This window comes from Andrographis paniculata, unplaced genomic scaffold (genome assembly GCF_009805555.1).
Source record: "Andrographis paniculata isolate CXL003 unplaced genomic scaffold, ASM980555v1 Contig46END, whole genome shotgun sequence".
NCBI classification, from domain to species: Eukaryota; Viridiplantae; Streptophyta; class Magnoliopsida; order Lamiales; family Acanthaceae; genus Andrographis; species Andrographis paniculata.
The window spans coordinates 1,840,466-1,865,868 of NW_026137580.1; the positions used below are offsets into that span (position 1 = coordinate 1,840,466).

At 29.6% G+C, this 25,403-nt stretch overlaps 1 protein-coding gene across 1 annotated transcript; it reads right to left on the bottom strand.

The window, feature by feature from the left end:
• Positions 1-19,810: 19,810 nt before the first annotated feature.
• LOC127252376 (putative pumilio homolog 13) lies at positions 19,811-23,930 on the bottom strand. The gene is made up of 5 exons (XM_051276529.1): positions 22,363-23,930; positions 22,115-22,277; positions 20,794-20,957; positions 20,138-20,396; positions 19,811-19,927 (listed from the first exon to the last, which is right to left on the bottom strand). The coding sequence occupies exons 1-5, from the start codon at positions 23,928-23,930 to the stop codon at positions 19,811-19,813; spliced, it is 2,271 nt and encodes a 756-aa protein (XP_051132486.1).
• Positions 23,931-25,403: the final 1,473 nt, after the last annotated feature.

A 25,403-nucleotide genomic window follows, 5' to 3' on the forward strand; every position in this document is an offset into this window, starting at 1 on the left:
CGATCGTAAATTTTTATCAAGGGTATTTTTTTTAAAAAAAATATATAATTGAATGGTTATTAATTAAAAAATTTAACTAGGCTAACTATATTAGTTACATTCAAAAATTTAATTTTACTTGAAATTTAAAAACACCTGTAATTAACTACTTTTCAAAATCTGTAAACATTCAAAGCAAATAATATATGCAATTGTCACAGATAATGTTACACTATTACGATGTTTATTATAAAATGTTTTATATATATGATTTACTGTAATGATATTCAAATAAACTCAATATGATGTAACATTTCAATTAGCGCCTATTATTGTTCTCAAGCAATTTTTTAATTAAGATAATAAATCAACTATATGTTAAATAAATTAATTTTTTCCCCAAACTAACTCCTTATTTTTACCCAAATCTTAATTTTACCACGCAACTGTCGACAATCATCTCACCCTTCTCCCTTCGCTGCATCCATCGACCACGCCCGTCATCTTCGACATCATCACCGACCCGTGCCTGCCGCCGTTGACACCCTCACGCCGTCGATCCCTTTTTCCATTACACCTTACTTACAATCTATCTTCCAATGGCAGAAACAATGAAGCTAAATCTTAACCATCAATTAAACCCAAGATAATGAGAAGCAAGCACATTCAAGTCTCTTGTGTGCCAAGGGAAGTAGCGGATTTCAATAATGAGAAGTTGTTTTGGCCAAGTGGCGACTCCCCAAGGTATTTCATTAGAGGTACATGTTTTAGGGGATTCTTATTTGTCGATCCCATGTTTATGAATATCGATTTGATTTTGAAATTGATAAGTTATTGGGATGTTGGTCGTAATTAATTTTTGTTTTCGAATGGGAGGGAGTGGCTTCTGATGGTTTATTATTGAAGTCAACTCTACTGCCTTTTTTGTACTATCATATTATTGCACGTGTTGGAGATTATTTTTCGCCCATTTTTATATTTGTTTTAACACTGAAAATTCTCGTCTATGTGGATATTTACAAGATGACTTGTATGTATCATCGAAGTACGAAAAAGATGCATTGGTTCAATATCATTCACCTGGTAAATCAAATGATATACGACGTTATAAAATATGTTGTTTACAGTGCTATACTATAGTTTACGAATTATAGTATTATGTTGTCGTTTCAGCGCGAATATCGTGTAATTAAATTATTTACTTTCTTTTTTTTTATCCAATATATGACGAGATAATTATTCTATGTATTTTTTTTCATTATTTCAACGCCCCTAAAAAACGCATAGAATAACTATCTCATCATATTTTGCATAAAAAAAAAAGAAAGAAAGAAAGTAGTGATTTAATTATACAATATTTGTGCTAGAGCGACAACATAATATTATTTTTTTGTAAACCATAGTATAGTACTATAAACAGTATATTTTATAACATTGTATATCATTTTATTACTCAGGTGACAGTTATTGGATAAATACTTCTTTTTTTTTTTAGCTCCGACGATGTGTACATCATATTGTAGATATGCGCATAGACGAGAGTTTTTCGTGTGAAAACCAATGCAAAAATAGACGAAAAATTAATCCTCAACACATGCAATACATTCCCTATTGCTGTAATAAGGAGAGTACATAAAAGGCAGTAGAGTTGACCTCAATAATAAACAATCAAAACTCACTCCTCCAAAACTCACTCCTCCTCGTTCAAAAACACCGAACACCTAACTGAGTCACATAAAGTATGTATCTCTAATAAAATACCCTATGGAGTCGTTGCTTGGCAAAAATAGCTTCTCGTTATTAAAATCCATGACCTTCCTCTGCAGACAAGTTTGCTTCTTATTATCTTGGGTCTAATCAATGATTCCGGATCTCACTTTGTTGCTTCCACCATTGGACGATCGATTTTACGGGAAGTGTAAATGCAAAGAGGATCAACGGAGCGCGGGCGTCAATGGAAGCGGATGCGGCTAACGATGTCGAAGGCAGCGGGTGCAGCTAGCGTGGTTAATGTAGGGAGGCGAGGGAGAAGGGTGAGATGGTTGTTAACGGCTACATGGTAAAATTAGGATTTAGGTAAAAATGGGGGTTGGGTTTAGGGAAATGACTAATTTATTTAACATATACTTTGATTTATTACCTTAATTTAATAATAATAATGATAATAATTGATTATAATTTAACACTCTAAATAACATATATATATATATATAGATATTCCATATATCATTTGTATGTATTTGTTAATTACGGAAGAAATATTAGATTAATTTTTATTGATAAATATGTAAAATATTTATATAAAGAATGTTCTAAAAATAATACATAAATACATAATTAAAATAAGAATAATGAAGTTTTTCCAAAAATTATTTGTGCTAATTAAGGCTAGATTTGATTAATTAGCAAATATTGTATTTTAGGAAATATAAAATCAAATTTATCTCATTATAGTAAATAATTCATGAGTTGAAATGTTGCATCATATTGGTTTATTTGAACATCATTACATTAAATTATCTACATAGGGCATTTTATAAAAATAAAAAAATAAAAAAATAAAAAAAAAAAAATCATAATTGTATTAAAAAGATAATTGTATACATTATTGTACTTTGAGTATATACGATTTTAAAAATAATTAATTGTAAATGTTTCTAAATATTAAGTAGGATTAAGATCCTAAATATAAGGGAAGTAGTTAGCACAATTATTTTTTTCTTAAATAAGGACAATTGAATTATTTTTTAAATACCCAAAATACTCTCAATTAAAATTAACTGTTGGATTAAAAATAAAAATGATCGGATGGCCAATATAAATTCAAGATCGATGATTTGATTTTTTTTGTAATGTGAGGGTCATACTAGCGGCCATATACATACTTCCTCCATCTGTCTCTAAGGGTCTATTTACTTTTGTGTTATTGTACTTAACATTAAAAATATATTTATATTTTGTATAATTTTTTTGTACAAATGTCTTTCTATTAGTATTATAAAATACTAATGAAAGTATATTTGCAATTTTTTCTTCATTTTTACTATGATTTGATATCATAATTAATATTCAAAGATCAATATAGAAAAAGTAAATAAGAACCTTGGAGCTGGACGAGTAGTATATTTTTTAAGGCTCTATGACTCACCTTACACCATACTATATTTTTAATTTATTTTATTATTTTAAACATTTTTTATTGGTTAATATTAAAGTGAGTCATTATATATATTGTGAGGTAATTGGTTCAAATTCCGATGCCTTCAGGTCTTTTATGTCATACATGGTTCGTCTAGTGTGACTTGTCTTATCGGACCTAGTTTGCAGGCTATTAAGTTCGACCGATGATTTACCCAAAATGCATCCGAAGGATAGCCACCGTGAGTTCTCACGTTATCATAAAAATAATATAATAAAAATAATGGGTTGGATTATTTTTTGGGATATATACATATTAATAATAATAAATTATACTATTATTTTTATACAATATAGTACTCTGTCCGTTCCAAAAAATTTGTCTTGTTTTTCCATTTTCGTCCATTCCAAAACAATTGTCTTGTTTCCTTATTTAGTAGCCGTGGTCCCCACTTTATAATAAAATTATTCATACTTTTTCATACTATCTCTAATTATTACTCTAATATACTCTTTAAAATTCTTCAAAAAGCAAGGGCACTTTAGTCATTTACATTCTACTTTATACTCACTTTCAATTAAATATTATTATTCTTTAATTCTCGTGCCAACTATCAATAAGACACTTCTTTTGGGACGGAGAGAGTATAATTTTATATTTTTTATATACCAAATTTTAAGTTACAATTTGCAATGCTCCCTCTCTAATATTTGCAAGGGTTATAATCTCTCACATTCTCCCTCACAATCCTAAAAGTCGAATGTTTAAGACGGTAAATTTGCAAGGGACTCATAATCCCTCGTAATATCTTTCGCTACAATAACGAGATATATGTATTTTCTCGTCATATGTCTAGTAAATTGTACAAATTTGCTAGAATTTGAGCCTTCGCAAATTCTCCTAACAAAACTTATAACTAGCAATCGTTTGCACCTCCTAAAATTCTTTGCAAATTGGCGTAGAAAGAAATTGGTTTCATATAGTTGTAGCATTCCTTTGCAAAAATCAAAAACTAATTGCAAATAGTTTTGGATTGTATTTTGCAAACCTTTTCTTCCTATGATTTTGAAATTTTTTTTCTGAGAATGAAATTGATTAGTACTAGTATTCGATAAAAATAAATTATAGATAAAACAATATAAAATTCAAAAGTGATTTATGAAAATTGCATAAAATTTTGTATTATTTAAAAATTATGTCAAATTCTTTTATAATTTTAGACAAAGGTCGATATTTTTACACAAATGAATGAAACTCAAGACCTCACCATTATAAATCTATATTCACACACCAAACTATATTTTTTATTTATATATTCATGTGCATCATATATGTTATATATATATATATATAATTTATACATATATAAGATAAATATATAATGAGACCCTATATTGGGCCTGGGCAGAAGTCTTTCTAGTTCGAGGCCGGGCCGGCCTCGTAACTGAAATGTAAATTTTTTTTAAGACATAAAGAAATCTAATGCAATTTATTAGAATATTTTGATACTTTAAATAAATATTTTTAAAAATAAAATAATATTATATAATAATTTGTTCTTAAAATATTTAATTTTATATTTTGTTTAAATTTTATTTTTATCATAATTAAAATAACTAAATTACTTCTAAAAAATTAAATAACATTAATTAACAATATACATATGCAAAAAAAAAATTAAAAATAAATCTATCTTTTTATTTCCTAAAAGAATTATTGTTTAATTTATAATTTATATTCCATAAAGAAAGTCAGATTAGGCTAACCATATGTGGCAAATAGACCTGTAGGCATCGTGGTTTGAATCTATGACCTCACTTTCACAAGTTCACTCCATACACCACTAGGTCACTCTTACGAACTTTATTTAGGTTTTGTCGTAAAGTTTTTTGATCGTTCTTGTTTCAACATAAATATGGTGCAAAAACATTGAACTATATATTGCATAAATATGTTGAATCATGCCATAAATTTATTGAAGAACAACAAAAGAAAAAAATGAATTGTGTTATAAATCTTTTCAACTATAAAGCATGACATAAATTTATTGAAAAACAAAAAACAAAAAAAAAAAGAATTGTGTTATAAATGTTTTCAACTATAAAACATACGGTTTGTTCCTTAAGTATTTTTAGGTGAAATAATTTTTATAAATATTAATGAAAAACATAATGTATAATTAACACAATTTATAATATCTATTTTATTCATTCACAAAAAAGTTAACAATTAAACAAAAATTATTATTTTTTATATTATTAATTCAATTCTTCATACCTAACATAAAAAATACTTCATCTAAAAAAACAAAGTGCACAAACCCATAATTGTTGAATAATAGTATAAATTTGTTGAACATTTTATATGTTGAACATAGCATACATAAATCCGTTTATAAACTGCATACAAATATTTTTTTTTCTTTTTGAAAAAGTAATTTCATTTTAAATTTTAATTAGATTAATTAATTATTTTAATTTTAATCTATAATTATTATATTATAAAATAATTATTTACTAATTATACTTTTCATATTTTTTATTTCTAACCTTGACACTTTAACCGGGACGAAGGGAATATATTGCATTATTCGGGACACAAAGAGCAATCCCATTGATTAAAGAGAAAATTATAAAAAAATGCATATTTTGTAGGTTCATTTATCATTTTCAAACACTTTTTTTCTGCTTTCGCAATTTAGGACATTATGTTTACTCCGGGCATTATTTTTGTCTTCTGGCGCTTGAAAAACCCAAGTGAATGTCACATGCGCCTTCGTGGCATAGCGGGCGCATACGTGGACGTCGTCGTTGCTGTGTTGTCGTCCACGTGGTCGTTGGACAGGTGACGTTGAATTATTTTTCTCACTTTCGTAATTTAGGACATTATATGTACTTCAGGTATTATTTTTTTTTCCCTCTAGTGCCAAAAAAACAATTTGTTCTAAGGCCGTTGAATAGGTGACATGGAATTTATTTTTTAAAAAATATATATATATTTTTTAATTTTTAATTTAGTACAAATAACATATTTGCAATTAATTGGACCAAAATGAAATATAATAAAACCTTGGGGCAAATTGTTTTTGCGACGTCGAAGGACAAAAATAATAGTCAAAATACACATAATGTCCTAAATTGTGAAAGTGAAAAAAAAAAAAAAAAAATTCCACGTCACATGTTCGACGACCACGTGGACGACAACACAGCAACGGCGATGTCCACATATGTACCGGCTATGCCACGAAGGCGCACGTGATAGTCACGCGCATTTTTCTGGCACCAGAGGGCAATAATAATGTCTTGAGTAAAGATAATGTCCTAAATTGCGAAAGTGGAAAAAAACAAGTGTTCAGAAATGATAATTAAATCTATATACAGAGCATTTTTTACAATTTTCCCTTGATTAAAAGTACTCCCTCCGTCCTAAATAATTTAGGCTCATTACAGTAGATACGAGAATTTAGGTAAAATATAATTAGTAATTAATTAAGAAATATATTAGTAAAAATAATTATAAATAAATATTAAGATAACTAAATAGTTTAATTATAATTAAGAAAATTTTAAATTAGAAAATTTAAAATTTTATTCAAATGTATCACTACAAGAAAATAATATTTTTGTAACGAATTTTTTTCATCCATAAATCTATTTTTCCGCTATTAATGCCATTAGGAACAGAATTATGGACGAAATTCATTAAATTTTATCCCTGAAATTCATGTAGCTAATGTCATCCGTCCCTAATTGCCGTTACAATGTACTATTTTTTTGTAGTGTATAATTATATTTCTACAAAAAAGAACAAATTATATGAGACGGAGCGAGTATCATATTAAGAAAGAATGCCAGCTGGTTTATTCACTTTGTACATTGTTAGTAGTATGATTCCCCATAAATATTACTCCCTCCGTCCCACATACCATGTCCATGTTGTCATTTCTGTTCGTCTCATATTCCATGTCACTTTCATTTTTTGGAAAATAATTACACATTTTAATCTTATTTTAAACTTTTTAATTATTTTTTTAATTTAATTAAACTAATTAGTTATCTTAATCTTAATTTATAATTATTTATATTATAGGATAATTATTTTCACTAATACATTCTTAATTATCTACTAATTACACCCCTTCTAAAATATTGTATCTAAAGTGTAGCAGACATGGTACGTGGGACGGAGGGAGTACTACTTTTGTCCACCTCTAAAGTCATGGTACTTAACGTTAAAAATATCTTTATATTTGTATAATTTTTTTTTTTACAAATTTTATTATATTAGTATTACAAGACACGAGTAGAAGTATTTTTGTCATTTTATGTTAATTTGTACTATATTTTGATACAATAATTAATATTCAAATATCAATATGCAAAAAATAAATGTGGTCTTTAAAGTCGAACGGAAGAAGAATGAAAAAATAATAATATATATACACTTTATCCCCTTATAAAAAAAAATTGATCATACAAAAATACGGTGTGAACAAACGCCTAGAAACACTATGCCAATAATAGTATACAATAAATACAAAGTCTTTATAGCCTCATGTTCTCCTTTCCTCTTCAAACAACCATAGATTCCTATAAATGTGTGTATGCGATTGTGCACATGTATATATTACAAAGAAAATTAGATGCATTTCTTGGGTTTAAAATTCAAAAGTGTAAGAAAAGTGGTCTGAGAGCAAGGTAGAATGATGCTTGGGCTGGCATGGAATCCATAGACTTGAGATGCCTCTTCAAGTAGCTGTTGGAATTTAGGGTTTTTCAAGCAAGAAATTGGCACAACAAACCTCACCAAATCTTCTCCCACATACACCACAATATGCCCTTTTGGTGTCTTCTTCTTCTTCCCATTAAGAATTAATCTTGATGATGACACTTCTGCAGCTTTGCAATTGCCCATATTTGACTGTGTGTCTAGAGAGAGATCTGGAGAGAGATCTAGAGAGAGAGAGATTGTGAAGAATTTACTTTGGATACAGATATTTGGTTGGGGGAATTAAAATGTGTGTGTTCTTATATATAGGAGAGGAATTGGGAAAATTTTAATTGCATGTCATATATATCATGAGTTGAAAGAATTGAAAGCACAATACATACCGATATGAAAACGTGTAAAACTGTATCTCGACATATATACAGGGCCGGCTTTGGGCGAGTGCCCCTTACAATACATACACATTTGAGAACGTGTAAAACTGTATCCGGACATGTATAGAGGGCCGGCCTTGGGCGAGTGCCTCTTACAATACATACACATTTGAGAACGTGTAAAACTGTATCCCGACATATGTACAAGGCCGGTCCTCCACCCGGGCAAAATGAGCGTCCGCCCAAGACCTAATCTAAATAGAGACCAATTATTTATTTATGTTGTATGTAAAATATTTATATATATATAAATTATTTGATTTTAGTGTATTTATAAAGATATATAGTTTGATGGTTAGGTGCTTTATATGTTGTATTTGTAGTTAAGAGGCTTTAAATTTAAATTCATATACCTCCAAAATATTAAAACAAATTTGAAATATTTTTTTGTACATTAAAGAGAATTAAACAAAATTAATATTAATACTATTAGTGATATTTTGCATATAAAAATGCTAGAAAAATTATTTTATTTAATTATGTATATTTTATTATAGATAAAAATATATTATCATTTATACATATTAAGGCCCTAATTTTTGTTTTAAAATTTTTTAGACAAAACTAATATTAATACTATTATTCATATTTTATCTAAAATAAATGTGTTATTCTCACACTTCTCTGTAATTGATCAGATCAGTCTAACATTTAATGTAATTTGCTTTCATAAATATAAATATAGAAAACGTTATTCTCACAGTGCATTATTGAAGAAACTACAAAACATTCAATATATGTGTTCATATTTCATACTAAAATGCCTAATATAGATGCAGGGAGGTCCTTGCTTTCGAAATATAAATAATAAAATAATATTTTTTTTAAGTATTTTAATATGCAAAAAATATCAATAATAATAATAATTTTATCTAATATTTATTTATTTTTAATATAAAAAAAATTAAATAAAAGTAAAAAATCTCCAAATATATATATAAATACTCGTTATAAACACTAAACAAATTTACTACATATATAATAATAAATTCTCATCAAAGATGATTGAGTTGGTATAATGGGTGAATTTATAACTAAAATATTATACATATGGGTTCAAAAGTCATGTAGTAATAATAATAATAATAATTGTTGTGATGGGAGGAATTCAACGTATAGTATGATATTTTTTATTTTTAGTTAAATTTGCACGTTCTTAAAAGATCTCATACTACGTAGAATAAAATGTTATGTTATAATTAATAATATATATATATATATATGTTTTTTCATATGGAATTTGAGTTTTGTTTATTATTCTCAAAAAATCGTCCTTTAAATCAAATATCACAAATTTCTCGGTCTTTCTTCTTCAGTGATATTTCATTTGATTGGTCAAACATCTACTTGCTCGATCCACCGCAATGCTAGAAAGACTTTTGATATAAGACACCAAATACAGATCTCCAACCACGAGGGTTTAGAGCTTCTTTCAAAAGATTTCATAGTTAGATGTGAGACTTATAAACAGTGAGTTCGATTAGTGATGGACTTAAGAGAGACATCGGCAATAAAGATAATTAAAAGGTTCTATCAAAACAACTTTTGTTATACAGAAATTGAACCTTACTAAAAGATAAATAATCTAGACGAAGATGCTAATAAACAGTGAATTTTTCTTCCGATTTTTCAAGATTGAATATAGTTTATATCCCAATAATCCTCCCCTCTGACAAATAATTATGTAACAAATTGTATCTCTTTCAATCATATTCAATTGGACCGCCTTTATCAACAAATGAACCCTCTGCCTTACCACAATTACCGTGACAAATCATTCAACCGACCACCACAACATCAGAAAGACTTTTAACAAATGATACGAAACATTAATCTCCATTCGTACTATAGATAATATATTATAACTAATGATTTTTTTTTTTCTTATGTGAGATTGGAGTTTCTTATTTATTTCTAAAATTGTTGATAGTTTGTCACCAATTAATTCATTATTAAAATCTTGGGCATGTTTAATTTGTGAATTTTTATATTATTCAAACGAATATTTTTATTGCTGATTGAAGGGAATGAATTAAATAATAATAATAAATAACTGAAAATTTCAAAAAAAAAAATTTGAAATTGTTTTATATTTTTTTCTTTTCTTCTTTAATCAAATTATAGACGTTCCAAACAAAAAATTTACAAATTTCCCTTAATTTCTATGGCTACAATGTGCATACAGGTATATGTGGCAACTCATTGGATAAGAATAATTTGTGATATAATTCATTACTGAAAATATTTTTTAAATTAGTCTTTATGTTTTAAAAATAAAATGTGTCATTTTATAATTATTTCATTTATATATTACTTGAATTTTAGTAAAAACTCATACATATATATATATATATATTAACGAGGTCTTTTGCTATTAAACTTAGTTAAATTCGGAGCGAATTATAAATTTGCTTCAAACCCTTATTAAATCTCGTATCATCCTAAATTCGTGTAAATCAATAATAGTAAAAAATAATATAATATGCTTCTATGTTCCTTTAAATTATCTAAATTTATAATTTTATATTTTTACCATCTTCATTAGTTATTTATTTTTCTTACAATCTTCGTTTATTTTGTATTTCTTGACTTATCATTTTCCTAACTCTTTCTTTTTTTTTTTTTTTTGCTCAATCATCGTTATACTGATATTAATACAATTGAAAATATATTACCGTTATGGTGATAGAGATTTTAAAATTTTAAAATAATGAATATTTAAAATTTAAAATATCTTATTATATTTTATTGTATAAACAATATATTTATTAAATAATATGAATTTTTCGGATTGACCCCGAACTCAACAGGTTCAAGACAAGTGACACGACCCAAGTTTCAATTGTATATAATTATTCTCACAATATATTTTTTAGCCACAATGCTCAATAGAACCAATTGATTTTGAGTAGTCAAAAGAATAAAACACAATTTAAATGAAAAGAATTAATTCGATTGATAACTAACTACGAGATAAATCTCATATATAAAAACAATAATTTAAAATATGCAAATGATTGTAAGATATGAATCAATATAATCACTCCAAAAATTCGATTAAAATCTAAATGAGTGAAAATCACTTCTAACGCTAAACAAATATTGAGATAAAATAACAAAAATAATTTATTGAAGAATCACTCTAATTTATTGCAATAATATGAAAGGTCTTTCATATCAAAAAAATAAAAAATAATAATAATAAAATAATGTGAAAGGTCTTCTACAGAGGTACTTGGAAAGAAAGGGTACAAATGGTTTGGAAGATTTTCCAATATTTTTACTATTCATAATTGTTTTTCTTAATAAAATATTAAATGAAATACATATTTTTTATTTTTTATATTATATTAAAAATTAATTATATATTCAAAATATCACACTTTTATTTATTTTATATTCCAATATGAATTTTAAAATATATTTTCATAATCTCCAATATGAATTTTAAAATATCTTATTATATTATATCTTATTAAACAACTACTTTAAATTTAAATTTCTATTATTCGAAATTCAAACCCCAAACAAAGACACCGTTAAAAATTATAATCAAGATAATAGGTGAAAAGAAAATATATAATATTCTTTTCGTCCGTCTCTAAGGGTCACATTTATATTTTGCGTCATTATACTTAACATTAAAAATGTCCTTATATTTGTATAATTTTTTTTTGTACAAATTCTATTAGTATTATAATAAGACATTAATGAATATATTTTTGTAATTTTTTTCTTAATTTGTACTACGTTTTGATATAATAATTAATATTCAAATATTAATACGCAAAATGTAAATGAGACTCTTAGAACCGGACGGGGTAGTAGTAAAAATAATATGTATGTATAAATACAAACATATCCTTAATTTTTACAAAATTATTCAATTTTTTTGTACTTATAAGAGCAAAAATATCAAAATCATCTTACATATCTAAACTAACCAATAAAATACTCTTATTTCTTAATATATTATAAAAAATAAAATAAAACAAAATAGCACATTGAGTTGGAATGTAAGAAGTATATATGTACTAAAGTAACTTTAGGATACTTTCATAATTGTTTATTATTTTCATCTTGCAGTCTCAATTCTTGTAATTCTGGTCTTGATATTATAATATAATTTTTTTTACTAAAACAAAATAGACTGTGAAAAATAAATAAATAAATTTATTTTTTAGTAGCACAAAAGTACTCCTATTTTATAGAAAATTTAATTTAACAAGTAATTATATAATTTAAGCTTTTCAAATAAATATTTTAAATAGAAAAATGTATCTAAATGGCATGAAGATTAAATTTTTATTTTTTTTTATAAATTTTAAATTAAAATGAATATAAAAATATGTGAAGTCATTAGTGGAAATTATATAAAATATATGGAAAAATAGTCGGTATATATTTAAATATACATATAGATATATTTTTTCTTTACTAAATATAATATGGACATATATTTATTTTTATTTTTTTAGATTATCAAAAGGGATAAATAAATATATTTTTATAAGCGGAAAGAAGTATATATATTTTTATATATTATATATGAGCGTATTTAGTTCAGAGTATAGATATTATATTTGGGTTTTTAATAATATAAAAATAAAAAAATTATATATTTAATTTAATATTTATAAATAAAAAAAATAATAACTAAATAATCAAAATATGCAAAAATCTTAAAAGCAAACACGCTCGTATGTGTGAAAGGCAATAAGGCATGGTGACATGTGGGACAGCCACGTACTATGCGCCGAGGATATGTCAATACTGATTGAAGTGACTCATCAATTACCATCACAATTTTCAATTATTTATTTATTAATTAAAATTACATCATTATGTCACGTGTGAATTGTTGATTACTCAGATTATAAATGATATTGAGCTGCTCTAAAGATTCTACTGCCTCCGTCTCAGATACCGTGTCTGTTACACTGTAGACACGGTATTTTAGAAGGGATATAATTAGTAGATAATTAAGAATGTATTAGTGAAAATAATTATTCGATAATATAAATAATTATAAATTAAGATTAAGATAACTAATTAGTTTAATTAAAAAATTTAAAAAAATAAAATTAAAAAGTTTAAAATAAGATTAAAGTGTGTAATCATTTTCCAAAAAAGGAAAATGATATGGTACGTGGGACGGACAGAAACGGCAACGTGGACATGGTATGTGGGACGGAGGGAGTATTTTTTTTTTTCTCAGTTGATTTTTTAATATTAATTATTGTATCAAAATATAATATTTTCTTCGTCTCATAATAAATTATTTATTTTTCTATTTTGGTCCGTCTCATAACAAAGTATTTTTTTTAAGTAATTGTAGTATCTACCTAACATTACAAATACTCTTGCGACTTACAATATCTTACACAAATGTCATTACTTTTATATCACAAAATACTAATAAGGTTATTTTAGTCATTTCTACTTTATTCATACTACATATCAATATAATATTAATATACCTTAAACTCCGTGTAAAAAGCAAAATGATACTTACTTATAGGACGGAGGGAGTATAATTAAGAAAAAATTATAAAAATACTTCTATTAATATTATAATATTAATATAATAACGCATAAAGTAAATATAATCATTAAAGACAGACGAAGTGAATATTTTCTTTCCAATTGAAAATATTACTTTTACTAATGTTTGTCGGTTTCATTCAAAATATATTAGTTTACTATTATAGTAGAAAGTAATTATACATCAATATTAAAATATATTTTAATTTTTACATAAATTAAAAATATATGACAAAAATATTAAAGTTATCTTAAATACTTCCACTATCCAATAAGATATTTTTATTTCTTAATATATCACAAAACTTCAAATGACTCTCTTTGGATTAGGTGACGGATGGATGAAGTATATATTTTCGAATTCATAAAAAATTAATATTTATTTTTTAGCATGAAATTTAATCATTTTTATTATAATAATATGATATTTTTTATATTTAAAAATTATTTTACCATTACAATATGTAAAATTAATGCGAAAATATATTAATATAAATAAATATAAATGTGAAAACATTGGTAACGTATAATGAAGTCAATACATATTAAAAAACATAAATAGTTTATATTTAAATAACTAAAAATAGTAAAATATATATTTACCAAATAAAGGGAAGGAATATATCATAAGTATATGTTTTAGAACTTCTAAAAAATATCATATGAAGATTATAAATACAAACGAGGGTGTGTTCTTTTACTCAAAACAAATCAACATATTTCTTGAAAAAAATTACTCCCTCCGTCCCATATTGGAAGTCTTGGTTACTGTAGACACGAGAATTTAAGATAAGTATAATTAATAATTTATTAATGAAAATAATTAATTTATAATATAAATTATTATAAACAAAAATTAAAATAACTAATTAGTTTAATTAAAATTTAAAAAAAATAAATTAAAATAAGATTAAAATGCATAATCACTTTCCAAAAAAAGAAAAAAGAAAGTGACATGAGATGTGGGAGGAACAGAAACAACAACGTGGACATGGTAGGTGGGACGGAGGAAGTAATAAACTATACATATTTATTATTTTTACATTACCTATATAATTCCTTATACTCCATATATAAAAAATATTTATTTGAACCAAAACACAAAACAAATACACCTTCTCCATTTCTATTTTAAATTTTATTTCTAAAATGTTATGCTTCATTTAATATTTATTTTTTTTTATAATTATTACTATATTAAAAATCGCAAAAATTGCCCATAACTCCCTTGTGGTTTCGAAACTCAGCGTAAATTCCCCTCTATTTTAAAAATTGCATGACGTCTCCTTATACTTTAAAAAATATTGCATGAAACCACTTTGTGGTTTCGAAACTCAGCATAAATCCCCATTTTACTTTAAAAAATTGCATGACGTTCACTTATACTTTAAAAAATATTGCATAAAACCCACCTGTCATGCAAAATATATAGATAGGAAACTATCTTCTTATCACACGAGGAAAGTTTCATGGTGATGGAGTTTCATGCAACGTTTTTTTAAAATATAAGGGGTACCATGCAATTTTTAAAATACAGGGAGATTTTACGCTGAATTTTGAAATCACATGGAAGTTATAAGCAATTTTACCTTAAAAAAAAATAGTATATATAATCAAATAAACAAACTGAACTCACTGTAGGAATGTGAATGAAACAACCATTCTAAATTCTAAGACAAGTTTATTATGCTTTTAAATGCCATCATTTTTCATAAATATTATAAATAAATATAAATATAGATATGCATTAATTCAATATATAAGATGTGTATTTTATCGTCCCTTAACAATTTATCCATTTTTTTATTTTGGTTCGTCCCATGACAAAGTATACATTTCTTTTTTTTAAGTAATTGTACTATCTATCTAACATTATAAATACCCTTCTAATTTACAATATATTATACAAATGTCATTACATTTATATCAATAAATACTAATAGGGTTAATTTAGTTTTTTTACTTTTATTTCTACTTTATCTCAATATAATACTAATATTTCTAAAACTCCGTGCAAAAAGCAAATAAATATATAGATATAGGACGGAGTGAGTAATACTCTTCTGTCTACTTTATAAGTACATATTTATTTTTTGTACGAAATTTAATAAATATTTTATTTTAATAATACTATTTTTTTTATATGTAAAGACTATGTTTATGATGTTAAAACTGTTATCAAAATATTGATGTAAATAAATATAAATGTGAATGTATTTGTAATACGGAGTAGAATCATACTTTTAATTAATATTTTTTATTTAAATAATAAAAGATAACAAAATATATACTTACAAAGTGACCTGAAAAAAAAAATTATATTACAAATACAATTCTCTATATCAAAAATAACAAATTTATTTAAAAAATATTAAACGAACAAATCTTAAATGTATTAAACCTTTTTTATATGAGTTTTTGTTATAAGTATATATACTTACTTTTTATATAAAATGTTACATTTAATAATTATTTTATTTTAAAAATAGAAAACTAAAATATTTAAAGCAAAAAAAAAAAAATAGATTAAATATTTTTTCATACAAAATATATATATATTATAGTAATAGCTATATCAGCATGAAAGTTTAAAATAAATATAAATGATGCTATAAAATTAATACTATTTAAAAATTACCCTGTATAATTACACAATGATCCTTTTAACTTAATGTATACAAATAAAATAAATAAATAGAATATAATACTCCCTCCGTCCACAAACTAATGTCCTACTTTTGTATTTGCAATCTTCAAAAATGATTCTCCTCTTTCTATTTTTATACATAAAATTTACTTTTTTACCTTTTGTTGATGTAATTTTTCAACAAAAATAAAGTAAAATTCAAAGATATAGAAAATATCCTTAAACTTGATTAATTAGTGCCTGAGATTAGGAATCTCTAAACACTGTATGGTACAGAAAATAAACTGGAAAATAAAAGACTGAAATTTAAAGTGGTGATCCCCAAATCTGACTTTGCCTTGTTGAAGTTGATTGAAGATGCCTTGCCAAATGATGATCCAAATCCTTAAATATTCTTTGAAGAAAACGTTCAGAACCGTCGCACTGTTTCACCAACCGTTCCCACCAGTTACAGAACTCAGAACTGCCTCTTTCATTGACACATGTCTTTAACCGCCTCGCCAACCGCATAACCCAACGACCGACCAACCGACCAATCTAGATACATAATTGGTCGCCAGATCAAAAGACTCACTGGTCGCCTCATCAAACGACCACTATTTGGTCTCTTCAATCGTCTGACCTATCAACAGACCTTTCTTCGCCCGACTTCCTTTTTCGACCGACCCCCATAGCAGCCAACATTTGTATCAACCGACCCATTTATCCGACTGCGGATAATCCGACCTGCTTGCCCGACCGCGGACCATCTGACTTGCTTATCTGATTGAGAACCAACCGACTGAGAACCCACCGACTGACTCTGGATACCTTATTATTATTATTATTATTATTATTATTATTATTATTATTATTATTTTTTGTGCGTAACAACATGCCTCCTCCTCAAGACTCCTAAGCATCATTTCTTATGATGTTTTAGGAGTTAGTAGGTTAGCATCCGAGGCTACGTCAGCCTCAGATCCGACCTCCATCCTTTGAGGCTACGTTGGACCCGACCTCCATTTATCGCGGACTGGTGCTGGCCTGGACGTTGGTCGATCTTGCACTACCATTGTATTCAGACTCCCGTCCGACTTATTCCTCCTTTCGGCCACTGTTGTTCTGTCATTCTTTTGCTCGCCTGAAAAGTTATGGTCGGCGACCTGACCCGTGTCCGTCCATTCGGCGGGGTCCTCCTGACTTGTATCCGTCCATTCGGCGGGGTCCTCCTGACCTGTATCCGTCCAGGTTACGTAGTCCTCCCGATTTTTGTCCGTCCAGTCGACGTGGTCTTCCCGATCTGTATTCGTCCAGTCGGCGTGGTCCTCCCGACCTTTGTCCATCCAGTCGGTGTGGTTGTCCCGACTACGGTCCGTCCATTCGGTGTGGTCCTCCCGACCATGGTCCGTCCAGTCGGTGTGGTCTTCCCGACCATGGTCCGTCCAGGCGTCGTGATCCTGCCGACCTGTCTCCGTCCATTCGGTCGTCCCTGGTCGGGCCTGTCCTCCTGTTTGGTCCTGTCTCCAGTCTGTCTGACTGGGTATATGCTCAGGAATGGCGTTGTCCGTTTGGGGGCATGACATTTCTGGCGGTGCAGGAACCGAATTCAACATGAATTTTGATTGCTCCATCAAGTTTTGCATTGCGTCATGTATTGCCTGCAGATTTGCTATCTGCTGGTCGTACATTTTCCGAAAACCTGCTGTAAAACCTGCTGTCAATTCGGCCCGTAGTTGGGAAGCTTCTTCTGCCGTGATAAAGCCAACGGCTGTACTGTGGAATTGAAAATTTGCCATATGGATCAGCAATTTTCTCCCACTGTGGTCGCCAATTTGTTGATGTAATTTTTCAACAAAAATAAAGTAAAATTCAAAGATATAGAAAATATCCTTAAACTTGATTAATTAGTGCCTGAGATTAGGAATCTCTAAACACTGTATGGTACAGAAAATAAACTGGAAAATAAAAGACTGAAATTTAAAGTGGTGATCCCCAAATCTGACTTTGCCTTGTTGAAGTTGATTGAAGATGCCTTGCCAAATGATGATCCAAATCCTTAAATATTCTTTGAAGAAAACGTTCAGAACCGTCGCACTGTTTCACCAACCGTTCCCACCAGTTACAGAACTCAGAACTGCCTCTTTCATTGACACATGTCTTTAACCGCCTCGCCAACCGCATAACCCAACGACCGACCAACCGACCAATCTAGATACATAATTGGTCGCCAGATCAAAAGACTCACTGGTCGCCTCATCAAACGACCACTATTTGGTCTCTTCAATCGTCTGACCTATCAACAGACCTTTCTTCGCCCGACTTCCTTTTTCGACCGACCCCCATAGCAGCCAACATTTGTATCAACCGACCCATTTATCCGACTGCGGATAATCCGACCTGCTTGCCCGACCGCGGACCATCTGACTTGCTTATCTGATTGAGAACCAACCGACTGAGAACCCACCGACTGACTCTGGATACCTTATTATTATTATTATTATTATTATTATTATTATTTTTTGTGCGTAACACCTTTACTTTATTTATCTTTTTTATATTTATACACAAAATAAAAGACTATTTTGTCAATTTACAATAAAAAAACTAATTATTAAAAAAACGTGTAAATATCACTTAGGACATTAGAAAATTGACGGAGGGAGTAGTTTTTAAACTTAATGTATAATTCTGTCGTGTACATTTTTGTTTTGGTCTAAAATTTTATTTTTTTTGTTATATTTTTTTAAAAAAAAATATTTTGAATTTATAATAGTTGAATTTTTTTTTGTAAACAGTAAAATTTTAGACAAAATCTCTAAAAAGAACGTACTCGATAAATATTTATATAAATTTTAATTATATTAGAAGTGAACCGCAACGGAGGTAACGTGACAGTGACAATTGAACTGAAAATTACACGGTCGTGTACAATTATAATATATAATTATATATAGCAACATGATAAATTTATTGAGTTGTTTGAATATTTAAAAGAACAAATATAAAAACAGTTTTTAAAATTTGTGCATTGTAGATGGTCTCAGTTAGTTAGTACACGATATGCATATGGATGTAAGTATGTATGAATGTATCTCCATGTTATTAAGATAGCCACCAAACAGAACAAACCTAAACAGGAAAACAGCAGCAGCCTCATCTTTACTCAAAATAAAAGAAAACAAGAGAGACTAAGACAAAAACATCAACTCAAGTCGCCATCGACAGCAAGTTAAATTTATGCAGAACAAATGAAAATGAAATGCGTCTTATGTTGTAATTAAGATGGCTGGCTGGCTGCTGAGAGCAGAATGCAAATACCACCAGGAAGAACACAACATCCGTTGCAGCAGCATTATTTTAGGAGTGCGATCTTCTCAGATGCTTATTGGAATAGATCCTCTTCGAGTATGGGCAGTTCCGCGCAATTGCACGATACGATTCAATAGCTTGGATCAACGTTATGCGCAGCCGTCCCTGATTCTGAAACCCAAACCAAAAACAGCACTTGATCATCAACCTTACCCAACAAATTTGTATATGAAGAATATTAACTAAGGGTGGTTTCCTACAAGTTCAAGTTCAAGACCACTTAGCCTAGATATTGCAAAATTTAGGCGAATTGAGTACAGGAAGATAAATAAATAGTAAGAGAGATTTTTGTCGAATAATATATATATATATTACCTCAGAGACATGTAGAGCAGTCTGAATGACGTAGTTTGCATGAGGGTCCTGAAGCAGCTGATCAAAGTAGGAAGTGGATAGCAATTCGCGGATGATTTTTGCTCGGAGTTCATTGTTTGCAACCAAAAGGCACCTTTCAACCACATGGCTACTAAACTTCTGTGTAGATAGTTGCACGTACTTGCCCTCAAACCGAGATGTCAATTTTGCTGTGGCGAATGTGTTCTTACGCTCCAAAATGAACTGAACGACATAATTTCTGGATGCAGAAAGAAATGTAATCTCAGTGTATAGACAGAATGAGAAAGAATAAAAGCATGTGGCAGAAAGATAACGAAAACTGATAGTGTACATGTTTTGGCTGTCAACTACAAACCCGGAAAAATAATCTGTAGGTAAAATAAAGAAAGCCAGCCATGGACGAGTTAGCTCTTGAACTTGTTAGAGGCCAACTTAAACCAGAAAATGCAGATAAGCGATGTCATGTTTGTATCATTAGCATATGTAATGAGCTAAAATATATATATACATCTCAAGTAAAATGTTTCTTTGGGTGTTGAATGTTATATATTTTATAAAAATTGAGAAACTTTTCCGAAGAACACACCAAGACCACAAAAAAGTATTAAAATAGGTAATAGAAAAAGTAACATTACCCATACGCATCTTGAGCAAGCAATAATGCATTCTCGGAAGCCTCTGTGATCAAATTTTCAAAATGCTCAGTTGTTGCATGGTAGATGCAACGTTGCAGAACACAGCATCCATGTTGATGTGTTCCAATTTCAACAAAGTGTTTCATAGCAGCTACAAAAATGAACTGATAATGGAATACAATATAGTAAGTTAGGATCCATCAGCTTACTATAAAACATCAAAATTCTATTCTTGGAAACAATGCAGCATATAGCAGACACAGAATTTTACTTATATATGACCTCATCAAGAACATACGGAAAGTGAGAACAAATGTTTGTTCAAAAATGATTGTAGTGCAAAAATTTATGAGCATCCTATACGCATCAAGCAGCGTGAACTGTAGCTGTTACAAGAATCAACATCACTTAGAATCTTACGCTGTCCTTCCAAAGTCCGTCTATAAAAGAAAACAATAGCAAACTGTGCTAGCAGAGAAGCCCAACCTCTGATAAATTTTACAATGTTGCATATCTTAAAAACGATTAAAAATTATAACAATATTTCTACCTGATACACATTGTTAACAAACCTCACAAAGTGATCATTGGAGGAAGAGATATCTACATTTGCATGTAGCAGGAAGTAGTGACATAGTAGCACAGCGGAGGCAGAAGGGCAGATTCAGCATCAAACACTAAAAATGGATACTACAAGAGTTTGATCTCTTGTACATACGATGTTGTAAGCTTGAGGTCAAGCTGGACAAACTCATATATTGTACTTGACCTCATCTCAGGATCTTGAAGTAGTATCTAGTCGATCTCACAAACCATACTCAAATTCTAATTACTTTCATCTCAAAATATTTAAGTACATACATTAATGTAAATGGGTTTTAATCATTTTCTAATATATAACAAGTAAAATTACTAACAAGCCTAAGAACATTATACAAGAATTGGCTCAAGCTTGAGTTGAGTTCTAGGTGAACCAACTAAACTCATTCCAGTGACAGAGTGAGCTTATAGAAATATCGAAGCAAACATTTTTAGAATACTACTAATGTCATTCCCCATGGTGCTGTAAAAGAATGCTTTATGTGATCTATATTATTGTAAATGCCACTTGCTCGAAAGTGTGATTTTAAAACTTCTTTCAGAAATAACAAGTGCAGGTTTTTACCAGGAAAAATCACATGAAAGCAGAACAAAACAAAACCCAAACTAAATTATGATCGGCATTTTAAATATGAGAGAAACTAAAACATACAGGCAATGACTTCATATACTGTTCCATCAATGCATTATCAAGCTAAGATAGGTGTGGAAAGTGAATTACCTCCTTGTCTTCATAGCTAAAGCATTCCAAACACCTCTGAATAACATGATTTCCATTTAAATCCTTGATCAGAGTGAGAAATCCTGCTTTGAGGATTGGAATAATCATGGCTATTTGTTGCCTTGTAGTGAGAAGCTCGATCAACTTCTGGACCGCCCTAGTGCTGTTTATAAGAAAACAACAGAAATGGTGTTAGTTAGCACAAGGCTTTAGGGAAACACGACAACCCAAGTATTCGACAAGCATACCCATGTGAACTTAGACATATCCTCATTAGCTGCCCCGGCACCTCAGTCACCTTCATCAGTATGCGCGTCCTCTGGTAATCTACGCACATCTCCATTAACTTTTGCATGAGATAATTTCCAAATGGATTCATCATGAGTTCAGCAGTGTGGTCAATTATCTCACTCAAGACTATCTGCACGTCTCGAGGAGTTCCTTCATCAAACAGCCTCTGCAATACCCGGCATCCATTCTGAGTCTTTGCGATTTGATATATGGATCCTCGAGCTTCAGCAAGGGAGCTGCACTTGGATGGCAGAATGAAAGGGAAAGACTTCCTGGGACCCTTGTAACTATCAGCATTGTACATATGACCAACATCTGGCCGCCAACTCTTCTCTTTATTCTTGTTAAAGCCTCTCTCATGAGCATATTTATCCACCTTCGACTTTCCATCTTTTGGAATCCCATGCTTGATGCCTTCTCCTGAACCGGAAAAATTATCCTCCTTGATTAAGGTTTCAACTCTCCCCTGAGTCATTCGAATTGGAACTCCATTTCCATTTCTTCCATTAAGAGCTGCTGCATGGTACTTTTGTGGATCTCCAGCATTATAGCAAGGCATCATCATCGGCGCCATCTCAACCATGTTAGGTGAATAATAGGAGCTTCCCAGGTTCATCCTATTTTGCGAAGCATACAATGATGGGCTGCCAGCGAAATTGTTGTCGAAAGAGGCCATTGCCTCGGGCATGACATATCCCATTGGAAGATTTCCACTGGCCAACACATTATTTCGATGAATGTTGTAACCAGGAACAGCACTTCTGTCGAAATCTGGCTGCCTAGGGAATCTGTCGGGCTGACCGAACGAATACCACTGCCCCTGCCCCTGTCCCTGTCCCCATAAACTAGCCATTGCAGGATTGTTTTGAATTCCAGAACTACGGTCCCATCCATCAGTCCGTAGTGGTTCTCTTGATATGATGGGGTTAAATCCTCTGCTAGAACCATTCATATAACCACTCGATGCTCTGAAATTTTCAAGACTCTCCGGCACAGCACCAGCAACAGATTGAAAGGGATTGAAATATCGAACCCCATTCTGATACACAGAAGCATTCGGCTGCTCATCGTTAATGCACATTTTGTTAAAATCCCTGGACAAATTAAAATCATCAGCCAGATTTAGATTCCAACCATTAAACTCTTCAAATTGGTGAAGAGGTTGTGATCCATTGTCAGAGTGTGAGCCACCAGCAGTAGAGAACAAACTAGAGGAAGAACCATCAGATGGCAAAGAATAATCGCTGATAGGCGAATGTGCGAGTCCGCCATAGCTGTGCTTTCGAGATTCGTAAAATCCGTCGAAATTATTCCCCTGAGCCTCCCGGATAGTGTTTGCCGCCGCACCAATGGTGTATGTGTGGCCATAGCCACAATCAACGTGATGATAAAGAGCCGAAGAATTAGCAGCATTAGCATTAGCATTGCTCAGAAAGTGATGATGCTGCTGCTGATCCAAATCCAAAGATGACGTCACTTGATCGATCTCCCCCAGCACCGCCTCCATTCCATCGTCAACCTTCATCATCAATCCTTCCGATGCTCTTCAAAAGCATCAAACACCAACATCCACAACACACAACAACAACAAAATACACACACACACAGACTAAACCCCTCCCCCAAATAAAACCTCACAAATAACACAAAATTTCACAACAATAACAAAACAACACAATGCCATAATCAAAACAGCTCCGCTACAAATAACAAACAGCTAATGAACACACACGCAGCCACAACAAGACCAAAACAAAACAAAAAAAAAAAAAAAACCATTAAAAAACAAACCCCTGAGAACACGCCCCTCCTCCTCCTATCTCCATTAACCCAATTAACCCATGCCTCCCCGCGGCTTCTTCCTTCGCTCCTAACTCATCAACCAAACATGCAAACCTCTCTCACAAAAGCGCACCCACATCCTCGAACATCAAAAAAAAAAACGAAAATAAATCAAACCGTTCCACTTTCAGGGCCAGCTGCAAAAGGCGGCAGTGGCAGCCACAGACACGCTGCTGCTACTGTAGTGGTCTCCCATCCGACGCCACACCACACCACACCACACTACAGTACAGTACAGTACAGGCAATGTAACGAATCACAGAATGACAATACTCCTCACCTCCTAACAGCCAATATATATACACACTCATATGAATTTATTTGATTTATTTAATCAAAGTTTAAATATGATGAATGTGTATGTGTCTACTCGTTACAGAGTGTTGAACGGATCCTTAACAGTATTTTTCGTCGCTCTCCACATTTTAAGCCTTCGTAAGAATATCAGGCTTTCTTTGACCGACTTATTTGCTTCCCTCTAAAATTTTGCGATTTTATAAGAATTGGCTTAGTTTTTTTTTTTTTTTTTTTTTTGTTTATTTTAATATTTTAGGTAATTTTTTAATTTTCTTTTTTTTAAAAAAAAAAATTATATATTAACAATAATAAAAAAGATTTGAGATAGAAATATTATGGAAATACCGATTCCCATGACAGGTTCAACCAAATTAAATTGAAATACAAGTTTATTTGGATATTTGAATTTTTTAATAGTAAATTTTAAATTTAAATAAATATTTTATTGTGATATTTTAATATAAAATTAAATTTTAATACTATAATATAAAATATATATTTGATTTAATATTTAAAAAATAATAATAGGTAATAAAAACATATATTAAAAAATTTAAAACGAACAACCTAAAAGTAACTAAAACCAATACACAAAATTTGGTATAAAAAATTATAATATTTTTTAATTTAATAATTGTACTATTTACCTAATATAATAAATACCCTTACCACTTACAATATATTATACAAATGCTATCACTTTTATATGACATAATACTAATAAGGATGTTTTCGTCTTTTTTATTACAATTCAATATAGTACCAATATTAAAAAATCTATATGCAAAAAATAAATATTACTCTTTATATAGAATATAATAAATTAAATAATATTTTTTAAAAATGTATATTATTACAA

Coding starts and splice junctions, on each gene's coding strand:
- LOC127252376 (XM_051276529.1), bottom strand. CDS start 23,930: ATGAAGGTTGACGATGGAATGGAGGCGGTGCTGGGGGAGATCGATCAA. Junction 22,278..22,362: donor ATATGTCTAAGTTCACATGG/GTATGCTTGTCG, acceptor TCTTATAAACAG/CACTAGGGCGGTCCAGAAGT. Junction 19,928..20,137: donor CTGCTCTACATGTCTCTGAG/GTAATATATATA, acceptor TTTCAGAATCAG/GGACGGCTGCGCATAACGTT.